This window comes from Phasianus colchicus, chromosome 38 (genome assembly GCF_987193195.1).
Source record: "Phasianus colchicus chromosome 38, bPhaCol1.hap1.1, whole genome shotgun sequence".
NCBI lineage: Eukaryota > Metazoa > Chordata > Aves > Galliformes > Phasianidae > Phasianus > Phasianus colchicus.
The window spans coordinates 2,397,787-2,419,558 of record NC_143473.1 but is presented as its reverse complement, the minus strand read 5'-3'; the positions used below and the strand labels follow the sequence as shown (position 1 = coordinate 2,419,558).

Sequence of the window (21,772 nt, the reverse complement as noted above, 5' to 3'; positions counted from 1 at the left end):
CATTTCCCCCCCCTTTTTTTTTTTTGTAGCTCTTTCTGTACCTTTTTACCGTCTGCCCCCCCCGCCTTTGGGTGGGGGAGGAAGGAGGGAAATACAAAAAAATACAAAAACAATAAAAAGGAGGAAAAAAAAAATTACCAAAGCGCTGCCCCCCCCCCCCTCCCCTTTCTTCCCCCTTATGGGGCAACTGTGCCTTTTTGGTTTTTAAGGTAAATATGGGGTTTTTTTAATGAAAAAGGGATGGTGGATTTTAGCACTGACCTTTAACCTTTGACCCCAGCGCGGGGTCACAGGAAAGGTTCGGGGGGGGTGGGAGGGAACCAAAGTGATCCGGAACCGAAGAGATCCTTCAGTGGAGCGCACCGGGCGTCAAAGGGCGCCGGAACCAATGCGCGCCGGAAGTTGGGGCGAGGCGGGCTGAGTCGCACCGGAAGTGACGCACTCCGAGATGGCGGCGGCAGGAGCGGGTGAGGAGCAGCGCGGCGGTGTCGCGCTCAAACGGGGCCGGGCGGCTGCGCGCTGAGCCGGGGGGAATTTGGGGGCTTCGGGAGGGGGAAAGGGGGGGTGGGGGTCCCTCAGTGTCCCTCCCGGGGTCAGCGGGAGCCCCGCGGTCCCGCAGCGCTTTGCGTTCCCCAGTTTTCGGGCCCCGTCGCGTCGCTTCGCTCCTCCGCTCCTCCCCCCACCCCCCCGAGGCTCTGCGGGCCCACGTTGGGTTCCGGGGGGTCGCGGGACCCGTTTGGGGGTCTTGGAGCGCTCGGGGGTCTGCCGTGGGCTGCCGTGACGCTCTGCTCCACCTCCAGGAACTGCGGCGTGACCCCAGAGTGGGACCGGAGACCCCAAAGCGGGGCAGCAGCGCGGTGTGGGGCCTCAGAGCGACCAAAGGGACCCCAGGGCCTCAAACCGGGACCCCGAAGTGATGGAGGACCCCAAGGAGGCAGAGGGCCTCACGGCGTCAAAGTGGATCCCCGTGTCCTCAAACGGGGATCCCCGTTGGGTTCCCATATCCTCAAACCGGGACCCTGCAGGATCGAAGTGGATCCCCATGTCCTCAAACCGGGACCCTGCAGCATCGAAATGGATCCCCATATCCTCAAACCGGGACCCCACGGTGATGAAGGAGGACCCCCCCTCCTCAAATGAAACCCCCGCGGCAGGGTGGGACCCCAAAGTGCCCCCTGAGGGGCGCCCCGTGGAAGAACGGGACCCCAGAGCGTCTCCCACTGCGGACCCCACGGCAGAACCTGACCCCAAGGCGTCCAAATGGATCCCAGTGTCCTCAAATGGGGACCTCAAAGCCATGAGGGGGGACCCAAAGCCCTCCAGCGGAGACCCCACGGCAGAACCTGACCCCAAAGCGTCCAGCTGTGCCCCCACGTCTTCAAACTGGGCCCCCAGAGCGGCGCCGTGGGACCCCACGTCCACAAGCAGAGACCCCACAGCAGAACCGAACCCCGAGCAGCACCGCAGGGCAGAGTGGGACCCCGCAGCCCCTATGGAAGAAGATCAGGACCTCAGGAGCCACGGAGTTCACCCCACAACAGACCCCGACCCTGAGCAGCGCCGCGTGGCGGAGTGGGACCCCTCCCCCCCTGCGGACCCCTCGCCCCCTATGGAAGAAGACCAGGACCCCGCCACCCACCAAGTCCGCCCCACAACAGAACCAGTCCCAGCACCCTTCAGGGACCCCCCGGACGCCGAGGAGGACCCCCCCCTCCCCACAGCTGCAGTGGAAGCCATGTTGGCCGCGGTGGCCGCCAGCCCCGTCCGCGTGCGCAGCCAGCAGCAGGGAGACCCCGAGCTGACGGCGGCCGAGCGGCACCGCGAGCTGCGGGCGCTCTTCCTCCGCAAACCCCTCGTCTTCCTCGAGCGCTTCCACGGAGCCCTGAGGGCCGAGCACCTGCCCTGCTTCGCCCACCTCCCCCCCTGCTACGAGGTCGCTTTTTACTGCCGCCAGGTGCGGGGTCGAAGGCGGCAGGACCCCGAAACCGGGGCGACCCGATGGCCCCGAAGGCCCGGAGCCCGAACCCGACTGAGGAACCGGCGCTACGCGGCCCTGCGGCAGCTCATCGCAGGTGTGGGGTCACGGAGGGGCGGGCTGTGGGGTCTTTGAGGTCCTCGTGGGGTGCCTGAGGGTCGCTGGGCTCCTTATGGGGTTTTGGAGGTTCTTGAGAGGGCTGTGAGAGCTTTGAGAGCCTTGTGGGGTCCTTGAGGTCCAAACAGGATCTCTGTGGGGCTCTTGAGATCCTTATGGGATCCTTATGGGGTGTTTGAGGTCCAAACAGGATCCCTGTGGGGCTCTTGAGATCCTTATGGGATCCTTATGGGGTGTTTGAGGTCCAAACAGGATCCCTGTGGGGCTCTTGAGATCCTTATGGGGATCCTTCTGGGGTCTCTATGAGATTTTTGAGGGCCTTATGGGATCCCTGTGGGGTCCTTGCGGTTTAAACAGGATCCCTGTGGAGCTCTTGAGATCTTTATGGGATCCTTGTGGGGTCCTTGAGATGCAGATGGGATCCTGGGGTCCTTGAGGGCCTTGTGGGATCCTTATGGGGTCTCTGTGAGATTTTTGAGGGCCTTACGGGATCCCTGTGGGGTCCTTGAGGTCCAAATAGGATTCCTGTGGAGTTCTTGAGGTCCTTGTGGGATCATTGTGGAGTCCTTGAGCTCCCTATGGGTCCCTGAGGTGCTGGGATTCCCCCCGTGGTCACTTTGTGTCCCTCATGTCCCCTGGGATCCCCCCTCCCAATCCTCTTTAGGATCCTTCTGGTTTTCTGTTGCTTTTGGGGTTCCCCTTCGGGTCCCGTTGGCCTCTGGGATCCCCCAAACTCCACCTCCCCCCCCCAACGACCCCCCCAGTTCTCTGTGGGCTTTGGTTTCGTCTCCATTTCCCTTTGTGTTTTGGGGTCTGTCCCCGTTCCCCTCTCCCCTTGCCCCCTCCCCATTCTCCCTTCGTGTTTTGGGTTCTCCATTTCCCATTGGGGTCCCCCTCCCCATTCTCTATTTGCATCCCCCCCCCCATAAGCCCTACATTTTTTAGCATCCCCCTCATTCCCTTTGGGTTTTCCCCCTCCTCCAAACACCCGTTCCCTTTATTCTCCCCACAACTTAGGACCCCTCCCCATATTTTGCCCCCCCCCACCCCCCACCCCAGACTTTTGGCTCCCCCCAGCACGGTGCCCCCATTGCAGGAGGCGAATACTTCAGCGAGGAGGAGATGCGGGCGCGGGAGCCGCTGCTGTACGAGCATTACATCGGGCAGTACCGCGATGCCCAGGACCCCCCCGGGACCCCCACGTGTCCCCCCCATACCGCCAACCCCCCCGGGACCACGTGGGCTGCGGCGCTGCTGCGCTCGGTGGAGGAGGCGGCGGTGCAGCAGCGGCTGCAGAGGCAGAGGCTGAGGGAGGGGGACAGCGGAGGTGAGGGGGGATGGGGGGGCATCTGGGGGGTGGGGGTAACGTGGGTGTGGGGGGGGACATGGGGGGGATGGAGGACAGTGGGGGTGTGGGGGCAATGTGGATGTGGGGGGAGATGGAGGACAGCGGGGGGCATTGAGGGGGTGGGGGCTACATGGACATGGGGGGGATGGAGGACAGTGGGGGGATGGGGGCAATGTGGATGTGGGGGGAGATGGGGGACATTGGGGGAGCATTGAGGGGGTGGGGGCTACATGGACATGGGGGGATGGAGGACAGTGGGAGGGTGGGGGCAATGTGGATGTGGGGGGAGATGGGGGACATTGGGGGAGCATTGAGGGGGTGGGGGCAACGTGGATGTGGGGGGAGATGGGGGATGTTGGGGGGCATTGAGGGGGTGGGGGTTATGTGGACATGGGGGGATGTGGGGGGACATGGGGGGGGTGGAGGACAGCAGGGGGGTGGGGGCAACGTGGATGTGGGGGAGATGGGGGACATCGGGGGGCATTGAGGGCGTGGGGGCTACGTGGACATGGGGGGGATGGAGGACAGTGGGAGTGTGGGGGCAATGTGGATGTGGGGGGATGTGGGGGGGATGGAGGACAGTGGGGGGATGGGGGCAATGTGGATGTGGGGGGAGATGGAGGACATTGGGGGAGCATTGAGGGGGTGGGGGCAACGTGGACGTGGGGGGACGTGGGGGGGATGGAGGACAGTGGGAGGGTGGGGGTAGTGTGGATGTGGGGGAGATGGGGGACATCAGGGGGCATTGAGGGGGTGGGGGCGACGTGGATGTGGGGGGAGATGGGGGACATTGGGGGAGCATTGAGGGGGTGGGGGTTACGTGGACATGGGGGGACGGGGGGGTGGAGGACAGGGGGGGCAATGTGGATGTGGGGGGACGTGGGGGGGGTGGAGGACAGCAGGGGGGTGGGGGCAATGGGGGGGTGGAGGACAGCAGGGGGGTGGGGGCTACGTGGGGATGTGGGGGGGGGAATGGGGGGCAGTGGGGATGTGGAGGGAGCAGTGAGGGCATTGGGGGTGTGGGGACATTGGGGACATGGAGGGGATTGGGGACATTGGGGGTGGGGGAATGAGGGGACTGGGGGGGGCACTGGGGACATGGAGGGGATTGGGGACATGGGGACGTTGGGGGGAGTTGGGAGAGGGGACATCTTTGGGGGCATGGAGAGAATATGGGGACATGGGGGATACGGAAGGGTTGGGGGCAACGGGGACACTGGGGGATATTGGGGGAACTGGGATTGGGGACATGAAGGGGATTGGGATAGGGGGCATCTTTGGGGACACTGGGGGGGGACATTGGGGGGGGCTGGGGGGCATTGGGGTGAACTGGGATAGGGGACATCACTGGGGATGTGGGGGGCAATGGGGACACGGAAGGGATTGGGGACAATGGTGACAGCCAGGGTGACAGGAGGGCCTCCCCCCCCCCCCCACACACAGAGGAGGATGAAGATGAAGATGAGGCCGAAGGGCCCCACATCCCTGATGCGGGGGAGCGGGAGGTGCTGAGAGAGGAGTTCCGGAGCCGGATGTACCAGAGGTTCCTGGACGGGGAGGACGGGGACTTCGACTACAGGTGGGGGCAAAGGGGGGGAGTGGGGGGGGCAGGGGGATATGGGGGCAGTGGGGTGATAGGGGGCAGTGGGTGATGGGGGGCAGTGGGGTCATTGGGGCACCGTGGGGATATGGGGGCAGTGGGGCACTGTGGGGATATGGGGGCAGTGGGGTGATGGGGGGCAGTGGGGTCATTGGGGCACCGTGGGGATATGGGGGCAGTGGGGTCATGGGGGGCGGTGGGTGATGGGGGGCAGTGGGGTCATTGGGGCACTGTGGGGATATGGGGGCACTGGGGCACTGTGGGGATATGGGGGCAGTGGGGTGATGGGGGGCAGTGGGGTGATGGGGGGCAGTGGGGTCATTGGGGCACCGTGGGGATATGGGGGCAGTGGGGTCATTGGGGGCGGTGGGTGATGGGGGGCAGTGGGGTCATTGGGGCACAGTGGGGATATGGGGACATTGGAGGTAGTGGGGACATAGGGATCGTTGGGGCACTGTGGGGATATGGGGGCAGTGGGGTGATGGGGGGCAGTGGGGATATGGGGTCATTGGGGTCTTGGGGGCACTGTGGGGATATGGGGGCACTGGGGCACTGTGGGGATATGGGGGCAGTGGGGTCATTGGGGGCAGTGGGGATATGGGGACGTTGGGGGCAGTGGGGACACGATAGGGATGTGGGAACATTGGGGTCATGGGGGCACTGTGGGGATGTGGGGGCAGTGGGGTCATTGGGGGCAGTGGGGATATGGGGACACTGGGGGCAGTGGGGACACGATAGGGATATGGGGTCATGAGGGGCAGTGGGGTCATGGGGGGCACTGTGGGAATATGGGAGCATTGGGGTCACTGGGGGCAGTGGGGCCACTGTGGGAATATGGGGACATTGGGGTCAGGGGTGGCAGTGGGGCCACTGTGGGGTTATGGGGACATTGGGGACATGATGGGGATCTGGGGTCACAATGGGGACACTGGGGTAATTGGAGGCATAGGGAGCGTGGGGACACAGTGGGGACTTTGGGGGCGTTCTAGGGACACGGGGGCTATGGGGACACGGGGGCTATGGGGTGAGGGGGGGCACGGTGTGACGCCCCCCCCCAGTCAGGTGGATGAGAACCCCGACATGGACAACCTGGACATCGAATCCCGCGACGCCGAGGAGCGTTACTTCGATGAGGAGGAGCCCTCAGCTGCCCCCCAGCTGGAGTAGGGACCCCCCCCAAAATGGGACCCCCCCCAAAACGGGACATCCCCAACATGGAGACCCCCCCCCCCCATACGTGGAGCCCCCCCCAACGTGGGGACTCCCCCCCCCCTTTACACCACAGCCATGGGATGCTGTGATGTGGCTCAACCCCCCCCCCCCCAGCTGGAGGAGGACCCCCCCCCCAAGAAACTGAGACCCCCCTCCCTCCCCCTGTAGGATTTTTCCCACCTCCACCACTGAGCTCATCACTGTGGGGGGGCCCTGAGTCACTTCCCCCCCCCCTCAACCCCCCCCATGGGGGGGCTGCCCCACACACATGAGTGGTTTTACGCCCCCCCCCGTGAGCCACTCGTGACTTTCACCACCCCGTAACCGCAGTGTTTGCTTTGGGGGGGGCCACCCACACATCCTGATTCCCCCCCCCCGACCCAGGAGTGCCTTTGGGAACACCAACCCCACTGTCCCCCTCCTCCCCCCCCCTCAAATTCATCCCCCATCCCATCCCTCCTCTCGTGCCCCCCCCCGTGCTGTGGTGGGGGGGTGGTTTCCTGTTGTCCCCCCCCGGAAGGATATTTTTATCCCTTCCACCCCCACTGTCTGAGTCTCTATGGGCGGGGGGGGGAAGCAATGAGGTCCACAGTGGTGTCTCTGGAGGGGGGGGGGGAAGGGGGTCCCAATTCTGGATTACTTTGGGGGGGGGGGCCCCCAATCTTTGCTCCCTTTTGGGGTGGGGGGGGTCCCAACAGCTGTGTCCCTTTGGGGTCTCTTTACTGAGGGGGGCCCAGTGAGTGTGGTCCCCTTTTTGTGGGGGGGGGGGCTGTTTCCTCCTCCCCCCCCCCCCTCTTCAATCACGAGAAAAAAAAGAGGAAGCAGACCCAAAATTTTGTCCAAAAAAAAAAAAAAACCACCCCAAAAAAAGGAACCGTCTAAAAATTAAATAAATTCTTTTGCTGGGGGGGGGGAGGGGACGGGTTGGGGGGGGGGAGGGTCTGGTGTTTGGGGGGTGTGAGAGGGGGGGGGGGGGGTCCCGAGGGGGGGGTCAGCTGCACTTGCAGGCCCGGACCACCATGTTGGAGAGCTGCTCCACGCGCACCTTGCGGCCCACGTAGTAAATGATGGGGAGGGGGTCCAGGGTCTGCGGGACGCAGCAGGGGGCGGCCGAAGCCCCCGGGTTGTGTTGGTTGTACAGCGCCAGCACCTGGGGGGGGGGGGCACTTGTGAGTGTGAGACCCCCTCCCCAGCACCCCGGATCCCGATGGATGGGAGCCCTTTGTGGGTGGGGGTCCCCCCGTGCCCCTCCCATGAGATGCTGGGGGTCCTGCTGCTCTCCCCCCCCCAAAATCCCAGTGATTGCGATGGGTGGGGGTCCCACAGTGCTCCTTTTTGGGTCTGCCCCCAGCCCCCCCCCCCTTTGGTATTGGGGTCTTGCTTTACCCCCAACCCTACTGGGGAGGCCCAGAACCCCCCCCCCCAGGTGCCCAAGACCCCTCCTCACATATCCAGTACCTCCCCCCCCCCCACCCAGATTCTCCCCCATCCCATAAAGAGCCCCACAATGTCCCCACTCTCTGTCCCCAACACCCCATGTGCCCACGACCCCCCCTCCCCCTACATCCAGGACCCCCACCCTTATATCCACGACCCCTCCCCATATATTCAAACCACTCCCCCATACGTCCACATCCCCTCCTACATCCAGGACCCCTCCCCTACCCACACCCCCCAACCCCCCTCCCCCCCCCCCAAATATCCACTAACCCTCCCATACATCCAGGACCCCCCCACACACACATCCACGACCCCTCCCCACATCCACAACCCCTCCCCCTATATCCACGACCCCCCCCCATATCCACAACTCCTCCTCACGCTTCCACATCCATGACCCCCCCCCCACACATCCCCGCCCCCCCCGCGCCCCCCCACCTTGGTGTACTGCGTGTCTGCGCTCCAGATGTAGGGGCACGGCCCCATGCAGAAGTTGGCCATATAACCTTTGGGTTCGTGGATCCACTTCCACTGCAGGTCCTTGCGGAAGTCGATGTAGAGCGGCCGCACGCAGCAGTTCTTCTCATCCGTCCTGGGGTTGGGGGGCACGGAGTTGGGGGGGGGGGAGGGGGGCTGAGGACCCCCAGCCCTTCCCTGAACCCCCCCAGGAGGACAAAGGGAGCGCGGGGATGTCGGGTTTCCTGAGGGGACGCTGAGGGTTCTGTGGGGATTCCAAGGATCTGGGGGGGAGGTCCCAGGGGTGTAGGGGTCCCTTGCGTCTTAGGGACCCCTGTTTTCCCTACGGGACCCAAATGTCCTCAGGTGCCCAACAGGGACCCAAAGAACCCAATGGGGATCCCAAGAACCCAATGATGACCCCAGGAACCCAGTGAGGATCCCAAGAACTTGATGATGACTCCAAAGTCCCAATGGAGATCCCAAGAACCCAATGATGACCCAACACACTCAATGTAATCCCAAGAACCCAATGGGGACCCAACAAACCCAATGGTGACCCCAGGAACCCAATGATGACCCGAAGAACCCAATGGTGACCCAACAAACCCAATGCAGATCTCAAGAACCCAATGGTGACCCAAGGAACCCAATAGTGACCCAACAAACCCAATGGTGACCCCAGGAACCCAATAGGGATCCCAAGAACCCAATGGTGGCCCAACAAACCCAATGGGGAACCCAAGAACCCAATGATGACCCTAACAACTCAATGGTGACCCAACGAACCCAATGGTGACCCCAGGAACCCAATGGGGATCCCAAGAACTCAATGGTGACCCCAGGAACCCAATGGGGAACCCAAGAACCAATGGTGACCCCAGGACCCAATGGTGACCCCAAGAACCCAATGGTGACCCAACAAACCTCATGGAGATCCCAAGAACACAATGACGACCTCAAGAACCCAACAGGGATCTCAATCCAAAAGACGCCCCCACCCCAGGAGGGTCCCGCTGTGCCCCCCCCCCCCATATTGGGGTGGCCCAGGACCCCCCTCTGCTCCATGTGCCCCCCAGCCCCAGTGATCCCAGCAGCTGGGGGTCCCGCAGCGCTCCTTTGTACACGTGCCCCCTCTTCCAACCCATTGACATATCGGGATCCCGCTTTGCCCCCAACCCTACTGGGGATACCCAGGACCCCCCCACGCCCCCCATGTGCCCACTCTGGGGGTCCGGCCGTGGGCTCCCACCCGAAGCAATACTCGGCATCCAGGTCGCGCCGTCGCCGGGCGCTGTGCAGCTCGTTGGCGCGCTCTGCCGGCAGCGCCATGGCCAGGACGAACGGCACGCGGCGGTGCTTCTTGGCAATGCTCTGCATGTCCCCGCGCTGCTGCTCGAAGCCTGGCGGGGGGTGGCATTTTTTTTGGGGGTGGGAGGGAGGGGACAGAACACCAGGAGATCCCCCCACCCCCCCGCATCAGGGGATGGCGGTACCTTCGATGGAGATGCGCATCTCGTCGGCACGGCCGGAGCTCAGCTCGCAGGGACAGTGCACGCTCAGCCTGAAGACCCCCAGAGGGTCTGTAGGGGTGGGGGCAGGGGGGGGGGGGAAGGGTCAGGATTAGGGGACGTTTGGGGGCACTTTAAGGGGCATTTTTGGGGGATGCGCTCACCGCTGCCGCTGAGCCACTGATGGACGGCGTCGGTGACGTCGAAGGAGAGCCACTCGTCCTCCGCCGTGGCGCGCACCGAGCGCCCATGCAGGTACCTCCAGGAGGTATTGCCGTAAACCTGCGGACCCCAAACGGGGGGGTCACAAAAACACCACGGCCCCGAAGCCACCACAGTGTCCCCAAAGCCACCACAGTGTCCCCAAAGCCACCGCAGCGTCCCCAAAGCCACCGCAGTGTCCCCAACCTATGGCATCCCCAACCCACGGCGTCCTCCAGCCCTGACCTCCGTGTCCCCATGGTCCCCGTGTCCCCAGTGTCCCCGTGGTTCCTATGTCCCCAAACCCAGTGTCCCCATGGCATCCACCTCCCCACATCCCCACTCTTCCCACAATGCCAATGCCCTCAAACCCACTGTTCCCACATCCCCAGACCCAGAGTCCCGACAGCATCCTGCCCCCCACATCCCCACTCTTCCCACGACCCCAACATCCCTAAACCCTTAAACCCACTGTCCCCACGTCCCCAGACCCAGAGTCCCCACAGCATCCCACCCTCCCACGTCCCCACAGTTCCCCCCATGCCCCCAAACCCAGTGTCCTTATGGCATACCAACCCCACATCCCCACTGCTCCCACAATCCCAATGTCCCCAAACCCACTGCCCCCACACCCCCAGACCCAGAGCCCCCACAGCATCCCACCTTCCCACGTTCCCACAGTTCCCCCCATGCCCCCAAACCCAGCGTCCCCATGGCATCCTGACCCCACGTCCCCACTCTTCCCACGACCCCAATGTCCCCAAGCCCAGTACCCCTATAGCATCCTACGCCCCACGTCCCCACAGTTCCCACGACCCCAATGTCCCCAAACCCACTGCCCCCATACCCCCAGACCCAGAGCCCCCACAGCATCCCACCCCCCACATCCCCACAGTTCCCCCCATGCCCCCAAACCCAGCGTCCCCATGGCATCCTGCCCCCCACATCCCCACTCTTCCCACGACCCCAATGCCCCCAAACCCACTGTCCCCACGTCCCCAAGCCCAGTACCCCCATAGCACCCTGCCTCCCTACAGCACCCCGGCCCCCCCGCCCCCCCCCCCACCTGGTACAGCTCCAGCCTCTGCTCGGTGCCGGCGCTCTCCCCGCCCGCCCTCTGCCGCAGCATCCGCAGCTCGGCGCGGTACAGCAGCGCTTCGCTCCCCACCTCCGCCCGCACGCGGGAGACGTTGAACACGAAGAAAACGCTGTGGCCCTGCGGGCGCCAGCGCTCCATGGGGCCTGGGGGGGGGGGGGGGGGGGGGGGGGCAGCGAGACCACCGCCTTCAGCGTGAGCCGGAGTGACGGCCTTCCCCCGCTCCGTTCGCTCATTACGCAGCGGTGATGGTCTCCCCCCCCCATTCATTCATTCCAGAGTGGTTCCCCCCCCCCCACTCCGTTCCCTCCATTCACTCCCTATGGAGCAGTCGTGCTCTCCCCCCGCCCCATTCGCTCCCCCCACCCCATTCAATGCCCCCACCCCATTCGCTCCCCCCCCCCCATTCGCTCCCCCCCCCCCATTCGCTCCCCCCACCCCATTCATTCCCCCCCCCCCATTCGCTCCCCCCCCCCATTCGCTCCCCCCGCCCCATTCACTGCCCCCACCCCATTCATTCCCCCCCCTCATTCGCTCCCCCCCCCCCCCATTCACTCATGATGGAGCAGTGATGGTCTCCCCCCCCCCCCATTCCCTCCGTTCATTCACTGCAGAGTGGTCTTCCCTCCCCCCCCCCCCCCCCATTCACTCACACCAAAGTGGAGCCTTGGTCCCCCTCCCCCCGTTCATTCATTGCACAGTGGTCTCCCCCCACCCCCCCCCACCCCATTCCCTCCCTCTGGAGCACTGATGGTCCCCCCCCCCACCCCCACCCCCCATTCATTCACTCCAGACTCAGATAACCTCCCCCCCCCCCCCCCCCATTCATTCCCTCACTACAAAGTAAACCAACTCCCCCCTTGCCCCCCCCCCGGCTCCCCCAATCCCCCCACCCTACTCCAACCCCCCCCTCCCTACTCCTGCGGGTTGATCTCTGTGTGGCCCCACCCCCCGTTTTGCCCCCCCCCCCCTTCACCACCCCCCACCGCCCAACAAAGCGCCCTCAGAGCAGCGATTACTCAGCGAACCGCAGCCTCCGCCCCCCCCCCACAAACCCGCCCGCCCCCCCCCCCCCGCAGTGCCACTATGGGATGGGCACCTCCTGCTGCGGGAACGGGGGGGGGGGGGGCGTGGGGGGCGCTGCACGGAGCTCCGTGATGGGGCATGGGGGGGTGTCACCCCCAACACGGTCCTATGGGACCCCCCCCCCCCATTGCAGACCACGGGGAATCACCCCATGGGACCCCTACCCATTATAGGGCAGACCCCCCCCCTATTATAGGGCATGGGGTGTCACCCCAGCATGGTCCTTTGGGACCCCCCCCCCACCATTATAGGGCATGGAGGTGTCACCCCATGGGACCCCCCCCCATTATAGGGCACGGGGATTTCACCCCAGCATGGCCCTTTGGGACCCCCCCTCATTATACGGCAGACCCCCCCCACATTATAGGGCATGGGGGAGTCACCCCATGGGCCCCCCCTCCCCATTACAGACCACGGGGAGTCACCCCATGGGACCCTCCCCCATTATAGGGCAGACCCCCCCCCCCATTATACGGCATGGGGGTGTCACCCCATGGGACCCCACTCATTATAGGGCACAAGGATTTCTTCCCAGCATGGTCCTTTGGGACCCCCCCCCCATTACAGATCACAGGGAGTCACCCCATCGGACCCCCCCCCATTATAAGGCATGGGGGAGTCACCCCATGGGCCCCCCCCCATTACAGACCACGGGGAGTCACCCCATGAGACCCCTCCCCATTATAGGGCAGACCCCCCCTCCCCATTATAGGGCACAGGGATTTCATCCCAGCATGGCCCTTTGGGACCCCCCCCCATTACAGACCACGGGGAGTCACCCCATGAGACCCCTCCCCATTATAGGGCAGACCCCCCCCCCCATTATAGGGCACGGGGATTTCATCCCAGCATGGTCCTTTGGGACCCCCCCCAATACAGACCACGGGGAGTCACCCCATGAGACCCCTCCCCATTATAGGGCAGACCCCCCCCCCCCATTATAGGGCACAGGGATTTCATCCCAGCATGGCCCTTTGGGACCCCCCCCCATTACAGACCACGGGGAGTCACCCCATGAGACCCCTCCCCATTATAGGGCAGACCCCCCCCCCCATTATAGGGCACGGGGATTTCATCCCAGCATGGCCCTTTGGGACCCCCCCCCAATACAGGCCCCACAGGGAGTCACCCCATGGGACCCCTCCCCATTATAGGGCAGACCCCCCCCCCCCCCCCCCCCATTATAGGGCACGGGGATTTCATCCCAGCATGGTCTTTTGGGACCCCCCCCCCAATACAGACCACAGGAAGTCACCCCAAGGGACCCCCCCTCTTAAAGGGCACGGGGACGTCCCCCCCACCGCCCCCCCACTGCCACAACGGTGCCGCCCCCCCCCCAGCCCCCCCACTCACCATCGCCGGGGGTCTCCATGGGGATCCTCCGCAGCTCTTTGGCCCAATACTCATCGGGTCCATCCGGGGGGGGCCGCGATTGGGCTCGTTGTTTCAGCAACTCCTGGGTGCTGTTATACAGAGCCCGGACGTCGTCGGGCAGAGGTTGGGGGGGGGTCTCCGAGTCGGGGGGGGGCGCGGACAGATGCAGTTTGCTGAGGATTTGACCCCGAACCGCTTCGATGCGTTTCTTTTTGGCCGCTTCCAGGTCCAGGCGGTGGCACGTGGACAGAGCGCGGGCGGCCCCCAGCAGCAGCAGCAGCAGCGCCAGCAGCGGCGGCGGATCCATGGGCGGAGGGACCCCCCCCCAAATTATTCCGGTCGGGCACCGGGACCCCTCCCCCCCCGCAAAGGGGCCGGGATCCCCCGTAGGCGCGGCTGCGGGATTCCCCCTTCAAGGCAGAGGGATTCCCCCTTCAGTCCGACGGGGTTCCCCTTTAAATGAGGGTGGGGGCTTCTCTACGCGGTACGCGACCCCCCATCCCCCCCAGCACCCAAAGGTACCGAGACCCCCACCCAAAAAGCACAGGGATCCCCCGACCAAGGGCACCGGGACCGCCCACCGCCCCAAAAAGCACCGCGACCCGCACCCTAAAAGGCACCGCGACCCCAAAAAGGCACCGGGACCCCCACCCTAAAAGACCCCCCTGACCCCAAAAGGCACCCGCTCCCCTCCTCCCCCCCCAACCCAAAGGCACCGGGACCCCCCCTACCCCAAGACCCCCCACCCGAAGGCATTGGGACCCCCCCCCCCCCCTTCCAAACGCAATGGGACCCCCACCCCAAAAAGGCACCGGGACCCCCCCCTCAAATGCAATGGGACGCCCCTAACCGAAACACTGGGACCCCAAAATGCACCGGGACCCCCCCGCAATGTGCTGGGACCCCCCCTCAAATACACACGGACCCCCCCCCCACACACACACACAAAGACATTGGGACCCCAAACACACTTGGACCCCCCCCCCCCACCACCAAACACCGGGACCCCCAATTGCACCGGGACCCCCCCACCCCCTCAATAACAGCCTGGGACCCCCAGTCTCACAGAGACCCCCCCTCAATAACACCGGGACCCCCCCCCACACCCAAAGGGAGCTCCAACCGTCCCGACCCCCCCCCAGTAACTCTCCAGCACCCCCAGCTGCACCAGGACCCCCCCCCCAAAAAAAACCCACTCCCCAAATGCACCAGGACCCCCCCACAACCAACACTACGACCCCCAGAGCCCCCCCCCCAACGCACCACGCCCCCCCCCTCCTTCCGACACCCCTGAGCCCCCCCCCCAATTCACTCCATCACCCCCCCAACCCAACGGGACCCCTCGTCTAATTAACCCCTCCCCCCTGAAACCTCCCCCTAATTAACTCCCCCCCCGTCATTAACCCCCCATCCCCAACTTCCCCCGATTAACCCTCACCCAATGGACCCCCCCCCCCCTCAACTTAAAGGGCCCTCCCCCAATTTCAAGGGACCCCCCTCCGCCAATTTCAAGGGACCCCCCCCCCCAATACCGGCTGCTGCCCCCCCCCCGGTACCGTTCGGCCGCCGGTGCCGCTCCGTTCCCCCCCCCGGTTCCGCTCTCGGACTCTTCAGTTTAAGGCATCGGGGCGGCCCCACCCAGGAAACGCCGCGGGGGGGGACCCGGGGCCGCCCCCCCCTTCCGCTCCGCGGGGCCCGACCGGGGGCGGCGGGAGGAGCCCTGGGGGGGGGCGGGGGGGAAACTGAGTCACGGGGCGCGGAACCCCCCCAGGAGCCGCCCCCTCCCCACCCCCCCCGGGGTTGGGACCCTCTCTTGGGGGTGTGGACCCCCCCCCCTTAAATAATATTCTCCGATATGGGACCTTCCCCCCCACCCCAAATAAAGCATCCCCAATGGGAGACCACCCCCCAAAATGCCCCCCAGTGTGGGACCCCCCCCCATCCCAAAAAAAGCATCCCCAATGTGAGACCACCCCCCCCAGTATGAGATCCCCCCACCCAATAAATGCCCTACAACTGAACCCCCCCCCCCAAAATAATTGCCCCACCAGTGTGGGACCTCCCCCCCCCCCCCCATAAATGTCCCCTCCCTGGAGTGAGACCCCCCCCCCAAAACGTCCCCCCCACGTCCCAGTGGTGACATTCAGAGAGGGGGGGTCCTGGACAGTGATGGCAATTTGGGGGGGGGTCCCATACACCCCCCCTCCCCTGTGTTGTCCTGTCCCCTGGGGGGGGTCCCTTGTGTCCCCATCCCCAGAGGTGACAGAAAGTGCTGGACATCATCAGAGGGATTCAAATATGGGTTGGTTTTTGTTTTTTGGGTTTTTTTTTTGGGGGGGGGGGGGGGGCACAGTGTCATTGTTCCCAGGGGTCCCACCCAGGGGTCCCACCCCATAGGGGTCTCTCCATATAAGGTCTCATCCCATAGGGGTCCCATCCCCAGGGGGTCCCAGGGGTCCGTTTATGGGGTGACAAAAGTGGGGGTCCCACATGGGTGACCCACAGGGTCCCCTCCCCACATGTCCCTGCCCCCAGAGGTCAAATCCTAGGGACCCCCCCCCCCATAGGGTCCCACCCCACAGGGGTCCCATCCCAGGGGGTCCCAGGGGTCCATTTATGGGGTGACAAAAGCGTCCCCTTCGTGGGGGTCCCACACGGGTGACCCACGGCATCCACGTCCCCACATGTCCCTGTCCCCAGGGGTCACACCCCAGGGGTCCCCCCCCCCATAGGGTCCCTCCACATAGGGGTCCATCCCAGGGGGTCGCAGGGGTCCATTTATGGGGTGACCAAAGTGTCTCCTTGGTGGGGGTCCCACATGGGCGACCCATCCCCACACATCCCTGTCCCCATGCGAGGTGACCGAAGTGTCCCCTTCGTGGGGGTGACACCGTGGGGGGGGGAAGGGGGGGGTGACACACAGCCTCAGCCCCACACGTTCTGCCCCCCCCAGGAGCTGTGGGGTGACTCACAGTGTCCCCACAGCTCCCGGTGTCCCCTGGGGGGTGGCACCGTGCGCTGACCCCGTTGGTCCTCAATGCGGTGACAAAGGGGACAGACAGCAAACAGCCCCGGCCCCATAGGATGTGTGGGTCTGGGCCCTGTGGGTCCCCAGCATCCAGGTGACAATGAAGTGCCACCGCACGGCCTGTCCTTTGGGGACTCCCCCCATGTCATCCCAATGTCCCCCCTATATCCCCCCCAGTGTCCCGATGTCCCCCCATATCCCCTCCACATTCCCCCCATACCTCCCCCTTACCCCATGTCCCCACTGTGTCCTCATGTCCCCCCCCACACCCCCCCCATCCCTGCTGTGTCCCCATATCCCCCCCATTCCCCCCTACATCCCCCCCATATATCTCCGCATATCCCCACATCCACCCCACATCCCTGCTGTGTCCCCATTTGTCCCCACTGTGTCCCCCCATCTCCCCCCCACATCCCCCATGTCCCCCCCACATTCCTGCTGTGTCCCCATGCCCCCCCCACATCCCCACCGTGTCCTTACACCCCCCCACACGCCCCCACATCCCCCCATGTGCCCCCACACCCCCCCCATACCCCCTCCACGTCCCCACTGTGCCTTCATATCCCCCCCGCATCCCCTCATATCCCCCCACCCTCCCCCTCAGACCCCCCCACGTCTCCCCCCTGTCCCCACTGTGTCCCTACGCCCCCCCCCACGCCCCCTCCCCCCTAGCACTGCACCCCATAGCGCTCAAAGTGCCTCAGCAGCACCCCCAGCTCCACATGCACGGTGCCGGCCGCTTCGGTGCGCAGGCGGAAGCGATCGGCGCCGGAGTAGATGAGGTCGGGGGCTCTGAGTTGGGGACCCCCCCCCAAAAGGCGCTGACGGAGGCGCTGGGTGACGCCGGACCCCCGCGGGCGCCAGGTGACGCAGGACAGAGAGTGGCAGCCCGGGGAGGAGGGGATGTGGCAGAAACCGTAACCCAGCAGCTCCAAACGGCCCAGAGAATCCTGGTGCCAGACCTGGAGGTGCAGCCTGGGCCAACCTGGGGGGTTGTGGGGGGGTCTGAGATATGGGGGGGGGGGGACAGCAGGGCAGGGAGGGGAATGTGGGGATGGAGCGGGGATGGTGGGGATGTGGGGACGGATGGGAGAGTGTGGGGACAGAGAAGGGATGTGGGGACGGCGTGGGGAGGGGGGAATAGGGGGGCAGAGAGGGGCTGTGGGGACAGAAGGGATGTGGGGATTGAGAGGGGCGGTGGGAATATGGGGAGGGGGTGGAGGTGGGAACATTGGGGACAGAGTAAGTATGGGGACAGAGGGGGCATATGGGGACAGAGAGGGGATAGGGGGACAAAAGGGGTGGTGAGGACTGCAGGGGGGTGGTGTGGAGAGGTGGGAATAGGGGGGCAGAGAAGGGATGTGGGGACAGAGAAGGGATATGGGGATGGGGTGGAGGTGGGAACATTTGGGACATTGTGGGGATATGGGGACAGAGGGGGAGTATGGGGACAGTATTGGGGTAGGGGGACAAAGGGGGAGGTGAGGACTGCAGGGGGGTGGTGGGAATATGGGGACAAAGGGGGGATGGTGTGGGGAGCTGGGAATATGGGGACACTGTGGGGATGTGGGGGATGTGGGGAGGGAGGAGTAGGGGGACAGAGAAGGAATACGGGGATGGAAAGGGGATGTGGGGACGGGGTGGGGATGGGGGGCAGAGAGGGGAAGTGGGGACAGAGAAGGGATATGGGGACTGAGAGGGACATGGGGATGGGGTGGAGAGATGGGAACATGGGGACAGAAAGGGGACATGGGGATGGTGGGGGGAGATGGGAACGTGGGGATGGAGAGGAGATCTGGGACAGAGAGGCAGGGTGGGAATATGGGGACAGAAGGGGGCTGTGGGGACAATGTGGGGCCATGGGGACGATGTGGGGCAGCCGTGGGGCGGCTGTGGGGACGCACCCTGCAGCCCTTTGGTGGCGAAGTGGACGTCGAGGGGGTGGCACCAATGCGCCATGTCATCCACCTGGGGGTCGTCCACCTGCGTCTGCCCCTCGCGCAGCCCCCCCAGCAGCTTCCAGGCACCTCCTGCAGGGGGGGGTCACAGTGTGGGTCACAGTGGGGGTCACAGTGGGGGTCACAGTGGGGGTCACAGTGGGGGTCAGCCCCCCCCCCACCCTCTGCCCCCCACTCACCGGCGTGCAGCCCCCACTTGCAGAAGAGGCGGCGCTGGGAGAAGCCGCTGGCGCCCAGCAGCTGCCCGATGAGGTGCACCTCTGCCATGGCCTGGGGGGGGGGCACACAAAGGGACAATGGGACCCCCCCCCAGTGGGACCCCCCCCCCCTCCCCAAAGGGAGAATGGAGCCCCCCCCCCCCCCCCGGGGACACCACTGCCCCCCCATTATACCCATTGTTACCCCACAGCTCACCCCACAGCCCCCATTTCCCCCACCGAACCCATTGCCCCCTCGCTCCCCCCCCCAAACTGCACCCATTGCCCCCCATGACCTCCCACTAAAACCCATTAACCCCCCCCTCCGCCCCCGCCCCCCTAATCCCCCCCACTGCCCCCATAACCCCCCCCGCCCCCCATTATTCCCACTACCCCCCATCCTACCCCCACTGTCTCCCTCCTCCCCCCATTTCGCCCACCCCCCCGTGCCCCCATTTTCCCCCCGACCCCCTCTGTGCGCCCCCCCCCCCCACCTCCGGCGCTCCTCACGCCGCGCCCCGTCCCCCCCGCCGCCTCACAGCCCACTTCCGGTTTTCGTTGCCGCGGCAACGCCGCCGCTCCTCCCTATTGGCCGCGCCGCAGGAAGTCCCGCCTCGGGACTCCAAGTGCTGACGTCACCTACCAGGGACTACCGTGGGTGCCGCCATGTTGGGGCATCGAGCAACTGGACGGCGCCATGTTGGAACTAGAAGCGCCTGGGCGCCGCCATGTTGGGGCGATATCCCCACCCCCATTCCCCCCTCCCACCCCCATGCCACAGTTTTGGGGGGAGGGAGAGGACATCTGTCCCCAAGTGTCACCCACCCCCCGGGGGTGGAGAGCACCGTGGGGCAGCAGATAAATGGGGAGGGGCAGCAGGAAGGCTGTGAGAGATTTTATTGGGGTGACAATAAGGAAACACTGGGGACACGGGGACAGTCCGGCTGACCCCAGGGTGGGGGGCACAGTTGGAGGGGGGACACACACACACAGGGACGGTCCGGCCATCCCGGGGGGCTCAGAGTCACGATTTGGAGTATTTCCTCCGGACGCAGTCACGATAGAACTGGAAAATGGCGTCGGCCGCACGCTGGGCAGCCACGAGGCAGCGCTGCATCTGCAACAGGGGGGGAGGGGGACACGGGGTGGGGAGGGGGCAAATGAACCATTCCGTCCCAAATTCACCCCGAAATCGTGTTGTTTAACCCCCCTACAAACTCACCTCCTCTGCAGAGCAGCTGCCGCGGGTGGTGGTCGCCAGCACCTTGCGCTGGGCGCTGTCAATGGCGAAGGTGAGGACAGCGTGGGCTTCCTGGGGGGGGGAGCAGTGGGTTTTGGGGGGGGTCAGAAAGGTTTGTGGGGTTTGGGGGGTGGGGATCGGGGGGTCTCGGGAGATTTGAGGGGTATTAAGGAGAGGTGAAGTGGGTTTGGAGCGGTCAGATGAGTTTGGGGGGGTCTGAAGGGTTGGGGGTTTCAGAGGGTTTGGGGGGCTGTTTGTGTGTGGGGGGGGGTCACAAGGTTTTTTGGGGGGGTTATGAGGTTTGTGAAGTTAAAAGTAGTTGGGGGTGGCAGAAGAATTTTGGGGTGTTGGGGTGATTTGGGAGGTTGGTGGAGGGTCAAGGGAGTTTGGGGGGATTCGTGGGATTTTGAGGGGGGGTTCATGGGATTTTGGGGGGGGGTTCATGGGATTTTGAGGGTGGTCAGAATGATTTGGGGGAGTCAAAGGAGTTGGGGGGGGTGGGACATTGAGAGGAGGTTTGGGGAGCTTTGTGGAAGTCAGAAGGTTTTTCTTGGGGAATGGGGGGCTCAGGAAGGTCTGCGAGGCCCAGGGGGGGGCGTTGGTGGGGGTCAGGAGTCTCACCTGCTCCTGCCGAGCGGTGGGGTCGAGGATGATGTCCCCATGGGGGTCGAGGGCACAGGTGACACCGCAAAAGAGGGAGGAGAGCGGCAGCCCCGCATCCAACAGCCCCATGCAGGCAGCATTCAGACAGCAGGCGAGGAGCTGGGGGGGGGGTCAAGGTGGGGGAGAGCCCCAAAATACACCGACAGCAGCGTGGCTTCCCCCCAAACCTTCACCACACAGAGCTCCAAAAACTTTCATCCCCAAAAGCCTCCCAAACTACCGACCCACAGAGCCCCCAAAGCCCTCACAGCTCCCAAAACTGTCACCCCATAGGCCCCTCCGTGCCCCCCAATCATCACCCCAAGGATACGGAGCCGGCGTCGCTCAGCACCTGCAGCACCACAGTGATGGAGGTACGGGGGTGCAGGGATCCCAGCAGCACAGCCTCAAATGTCCGTCGCAGGAGCTGCTCCCGACTGCGCTCTGCCACGCCTGCAGGAGGACAGAGGGACACGAGGGGGACAGAGGGACACGGGGGATGTTTGTGAGGACGTGGTGGGGATGTGGTTGGATGCAACGGGACGTGGTGGGACGTGGGTGGGTTGGGGATGTGGTGGGAAACGATGAGGCAGGGTGGGACATAAAGGGACACAGGGGACGCAACAAAGTGCAACAGAGCAAGGGGAGAAATGGGGAGACATGGGGGGCACACGGTGGGACACAAAGACGTACAGGAATGTGACGGGATGTGAAAACACGAAGCTGCAATCAGGTACGGGGTGACACGACGGGATGTGACGGCACACGATGGCACGCGGAGCTGCAGTGCCAGCACCCACCGGGCAGCCCGACTTTGGGGCGCAGCAGCACTTCCACCGTGGCGCCGTCGGGGCTCTCTCTGCTGCCCTTCACCTCCGCGGGGCCGTACAGCCCGGCCAGCACCGAGGTGTCACCTGGAAGGGAGAAGAGCTTTCCTCCGGGGCTGGGGATCCGGGGAAGGGGCCGCGGGGACACCGGGAAAGGGACGAGGAAGGCCCAGAGGAGGGAACCGGCCCCGGTGTAGGCCGAGGGAGGAGGAGCACGGGAAGGGAGGAGGCCGCGGGTAGGGTCCCACACGCCCGCTCCGCAGCCCCGGGATCCCCACGCACCCTGCACGAACGTGGCGGAGCCGTCGGGCCGGGACAGCAGCCCCTGCTCGCAGGAGAAGGGCCGCAGGGAGCAGCAGCCCGCCGCCTCCTCCGCCGCCTCCATAGCGGCGGTCCGCGTCCGAGGCCGCTTCCGGCCGCGATGAGGGAACTTCCGCTCGTTCTGAGGCAGCTTCCGGCCACTC

General features: G+C 64.9%; 3 protein-coding genes across 6 annotated transcripts; 1 reads left to right on the top strand and 2 right to left on the bottom strand.

The window, feature by feature from the left end:
* The first annotated feature begins 52 nt into the window (after positions 1 to 52).
* On the top strand, positions 53 to 7,055 carry CCDC97 (coiled-coil domain containing 97). Its single transcript, XM_090129839.1, has 5 exons — positions 53 to 467; positions 801 to 2,072; positions 3,189 to 3,419; positions 4,884 to 5,019; positions 6,099 to 7,055. The coding sequence occupies exons 2-5, from the start codon at positions 917 to 919 to the stop codon at positions 6,205 to 6,207; spliced, it is 1,632 nt and encodes a 543-aa protein (XP_089985965.1). The 5' UTR covers positions 53 to 467; positions 801 to 916; the 3' UTR covers positions 6,208 to 7,055.
* Positions 7,056 to 7,131: 76 nt separating this feature from the next.
* On the bottom strand, positions 7,132 to 19,375 carry B9D2 (B9 domain containing 2). Of its 4 annotated transcripts, none has more exons than XM_090129846.1 (9): positions 16,389 to 16,672; positions 14,973 to 15,136; positions 13,396 to 13,826; positions 10,927 to 11,102; positions 9,824 to 9,941; positions 9,645 to 9,731; positions 9,401 to 9,551; positions 8,131 to 8,284; positions 7,132 to 7,402 (listed from the first exon to the last, which is right to left on the bottom strand). In XM_090129846.1, exons 3-9 carry the CDS (start codon positions 13,721 to 13,723, stop codon positions 7,244 to 7,246), a joined length of 1,173 nt encoding a protein of 390 aa, XP_089985972.1. In that variant the 5' UTR covers positions 13,724 to 13,826; positions 14,973 to 15,136; positions 16,389 to 16,672; the 3' UTR covers positions 7,132 to 7,243. The 4 variants fall into 4 exon arrangements, with proteins under 4 accessions (XP_089985972.1, XP_089985973.1, XP_089985975.1 ...); XM_090129849.1 differs by lacking the exons at positions 13,396 to 13,826; positions 14,973 to 15,136; positions 16,389 to 16,672 and adding exons at positions 18,349 to 18,474; positions 18,582 to 18,672; positions 19,094 to 19,350 and having other exon boundaries at positions 7,238 to 7,402; XM_090129847.1 differs by lacking the exons at positions 14,973 to 15,136; positions 16,389 to 16,672 and having other exon boundaries at positions 13,396 to 14,119.
* Positions 19,376 to 19,481: 106 nt separating this feature from the next.
* EXOSC5 (exosome component 5) lies at positions 19,482 to 21,748 on the bottom strand. Its single transcript, XM_090129856.1, has 6 exons — positions 21,591 to 21,748; positions 21,282 to 21,395; positions 20,813 to 20,934; positions 20,461 to 20,601; positions 19,822 to 19,911; positions 19,482 to 19,716 (listed from the first exon to the last, which is right to left on the bottom strand). Exons 1-6 carry the CDS (start codon positions 21,691 to 21,693, stop codon positions 19,624 to 19,626), a joined length of 663 nt encoding a protein of 220 aa, XP_089985982.1. The 5' UTR covers positions 21,694 to 21,748; the 3' UTR covers positions 19,482 to 19,623.
* Positions 21,749 to 21,772: the final 24 nt, after the last annotated feature.

Bases quoted from the DNA above. Each gene is read 5' to 3' on its own strand.
- CCDC97 (XM_090129839.1), top strand. From the start codon at position 917: ATGGAGGACCCCAAGGAGGCAGAGGGCCTCACGGCGTCAAAGTGGATC. The intron at 3,420-4,883 runs GTGAGGGGGGAT...CCCCACACACAG, and splicing joins GAGGGAGGGGGACAGCGGAG to AGGAGGATGAAGATGAAGAT. The intron at 5,020-6,098 runs GTGGGGGCAAAG...GCCCCCCCCCAG, and splicing joins GACGGGGACTTCGACTACAG to TCAGGTGGATGAGAACCCCG.
- B9D2 (XM_090129846.1), bottom strand. From the start codon at position 13,723: ATGGATCCGCCGCCGCTGCTGGCGCTGCTGCTGCTGCTGCTGGGGGCC. The intron at 9,942-10,926 runs GTGGGGGGGGGG...TGGGGTCCGCAG, and splicing joins AGAGGCTGGAGCTGTACCAG to GTTTACGGCAATACCTCCTG. The intron at 8,285-9,400 runs GTGGGAGCCCAC...CCCCAACCCCAG, and splicing joins GATGCCGAGTATTGCTTCGG to GACGGATGAGAAGAACTGCT.
- EXOSC5 (XM_090129856.1), bottom strand. From the start codon at position 21,693: ATGGAGGCGGCGGAGGAGGCGGCGGGCTGCTGCTCCCTGCGGCCCTTC. The intron at 20,935-21,281 runs GTGGGTGCTGGC...GTCCTCCTGCAG, and splicing joins CCCCAAAGTCGGGCTGCCCG to GCGTGGCAGAGCGCAGTCGG. The intron at 19,912-20,460 runs GTGAGACTCCTG...TCCCCCCCCCAG, and splicing joins CCACCGCTCGGCAGGAGCAG to GAAGCCCACGCTGTCCTCAC.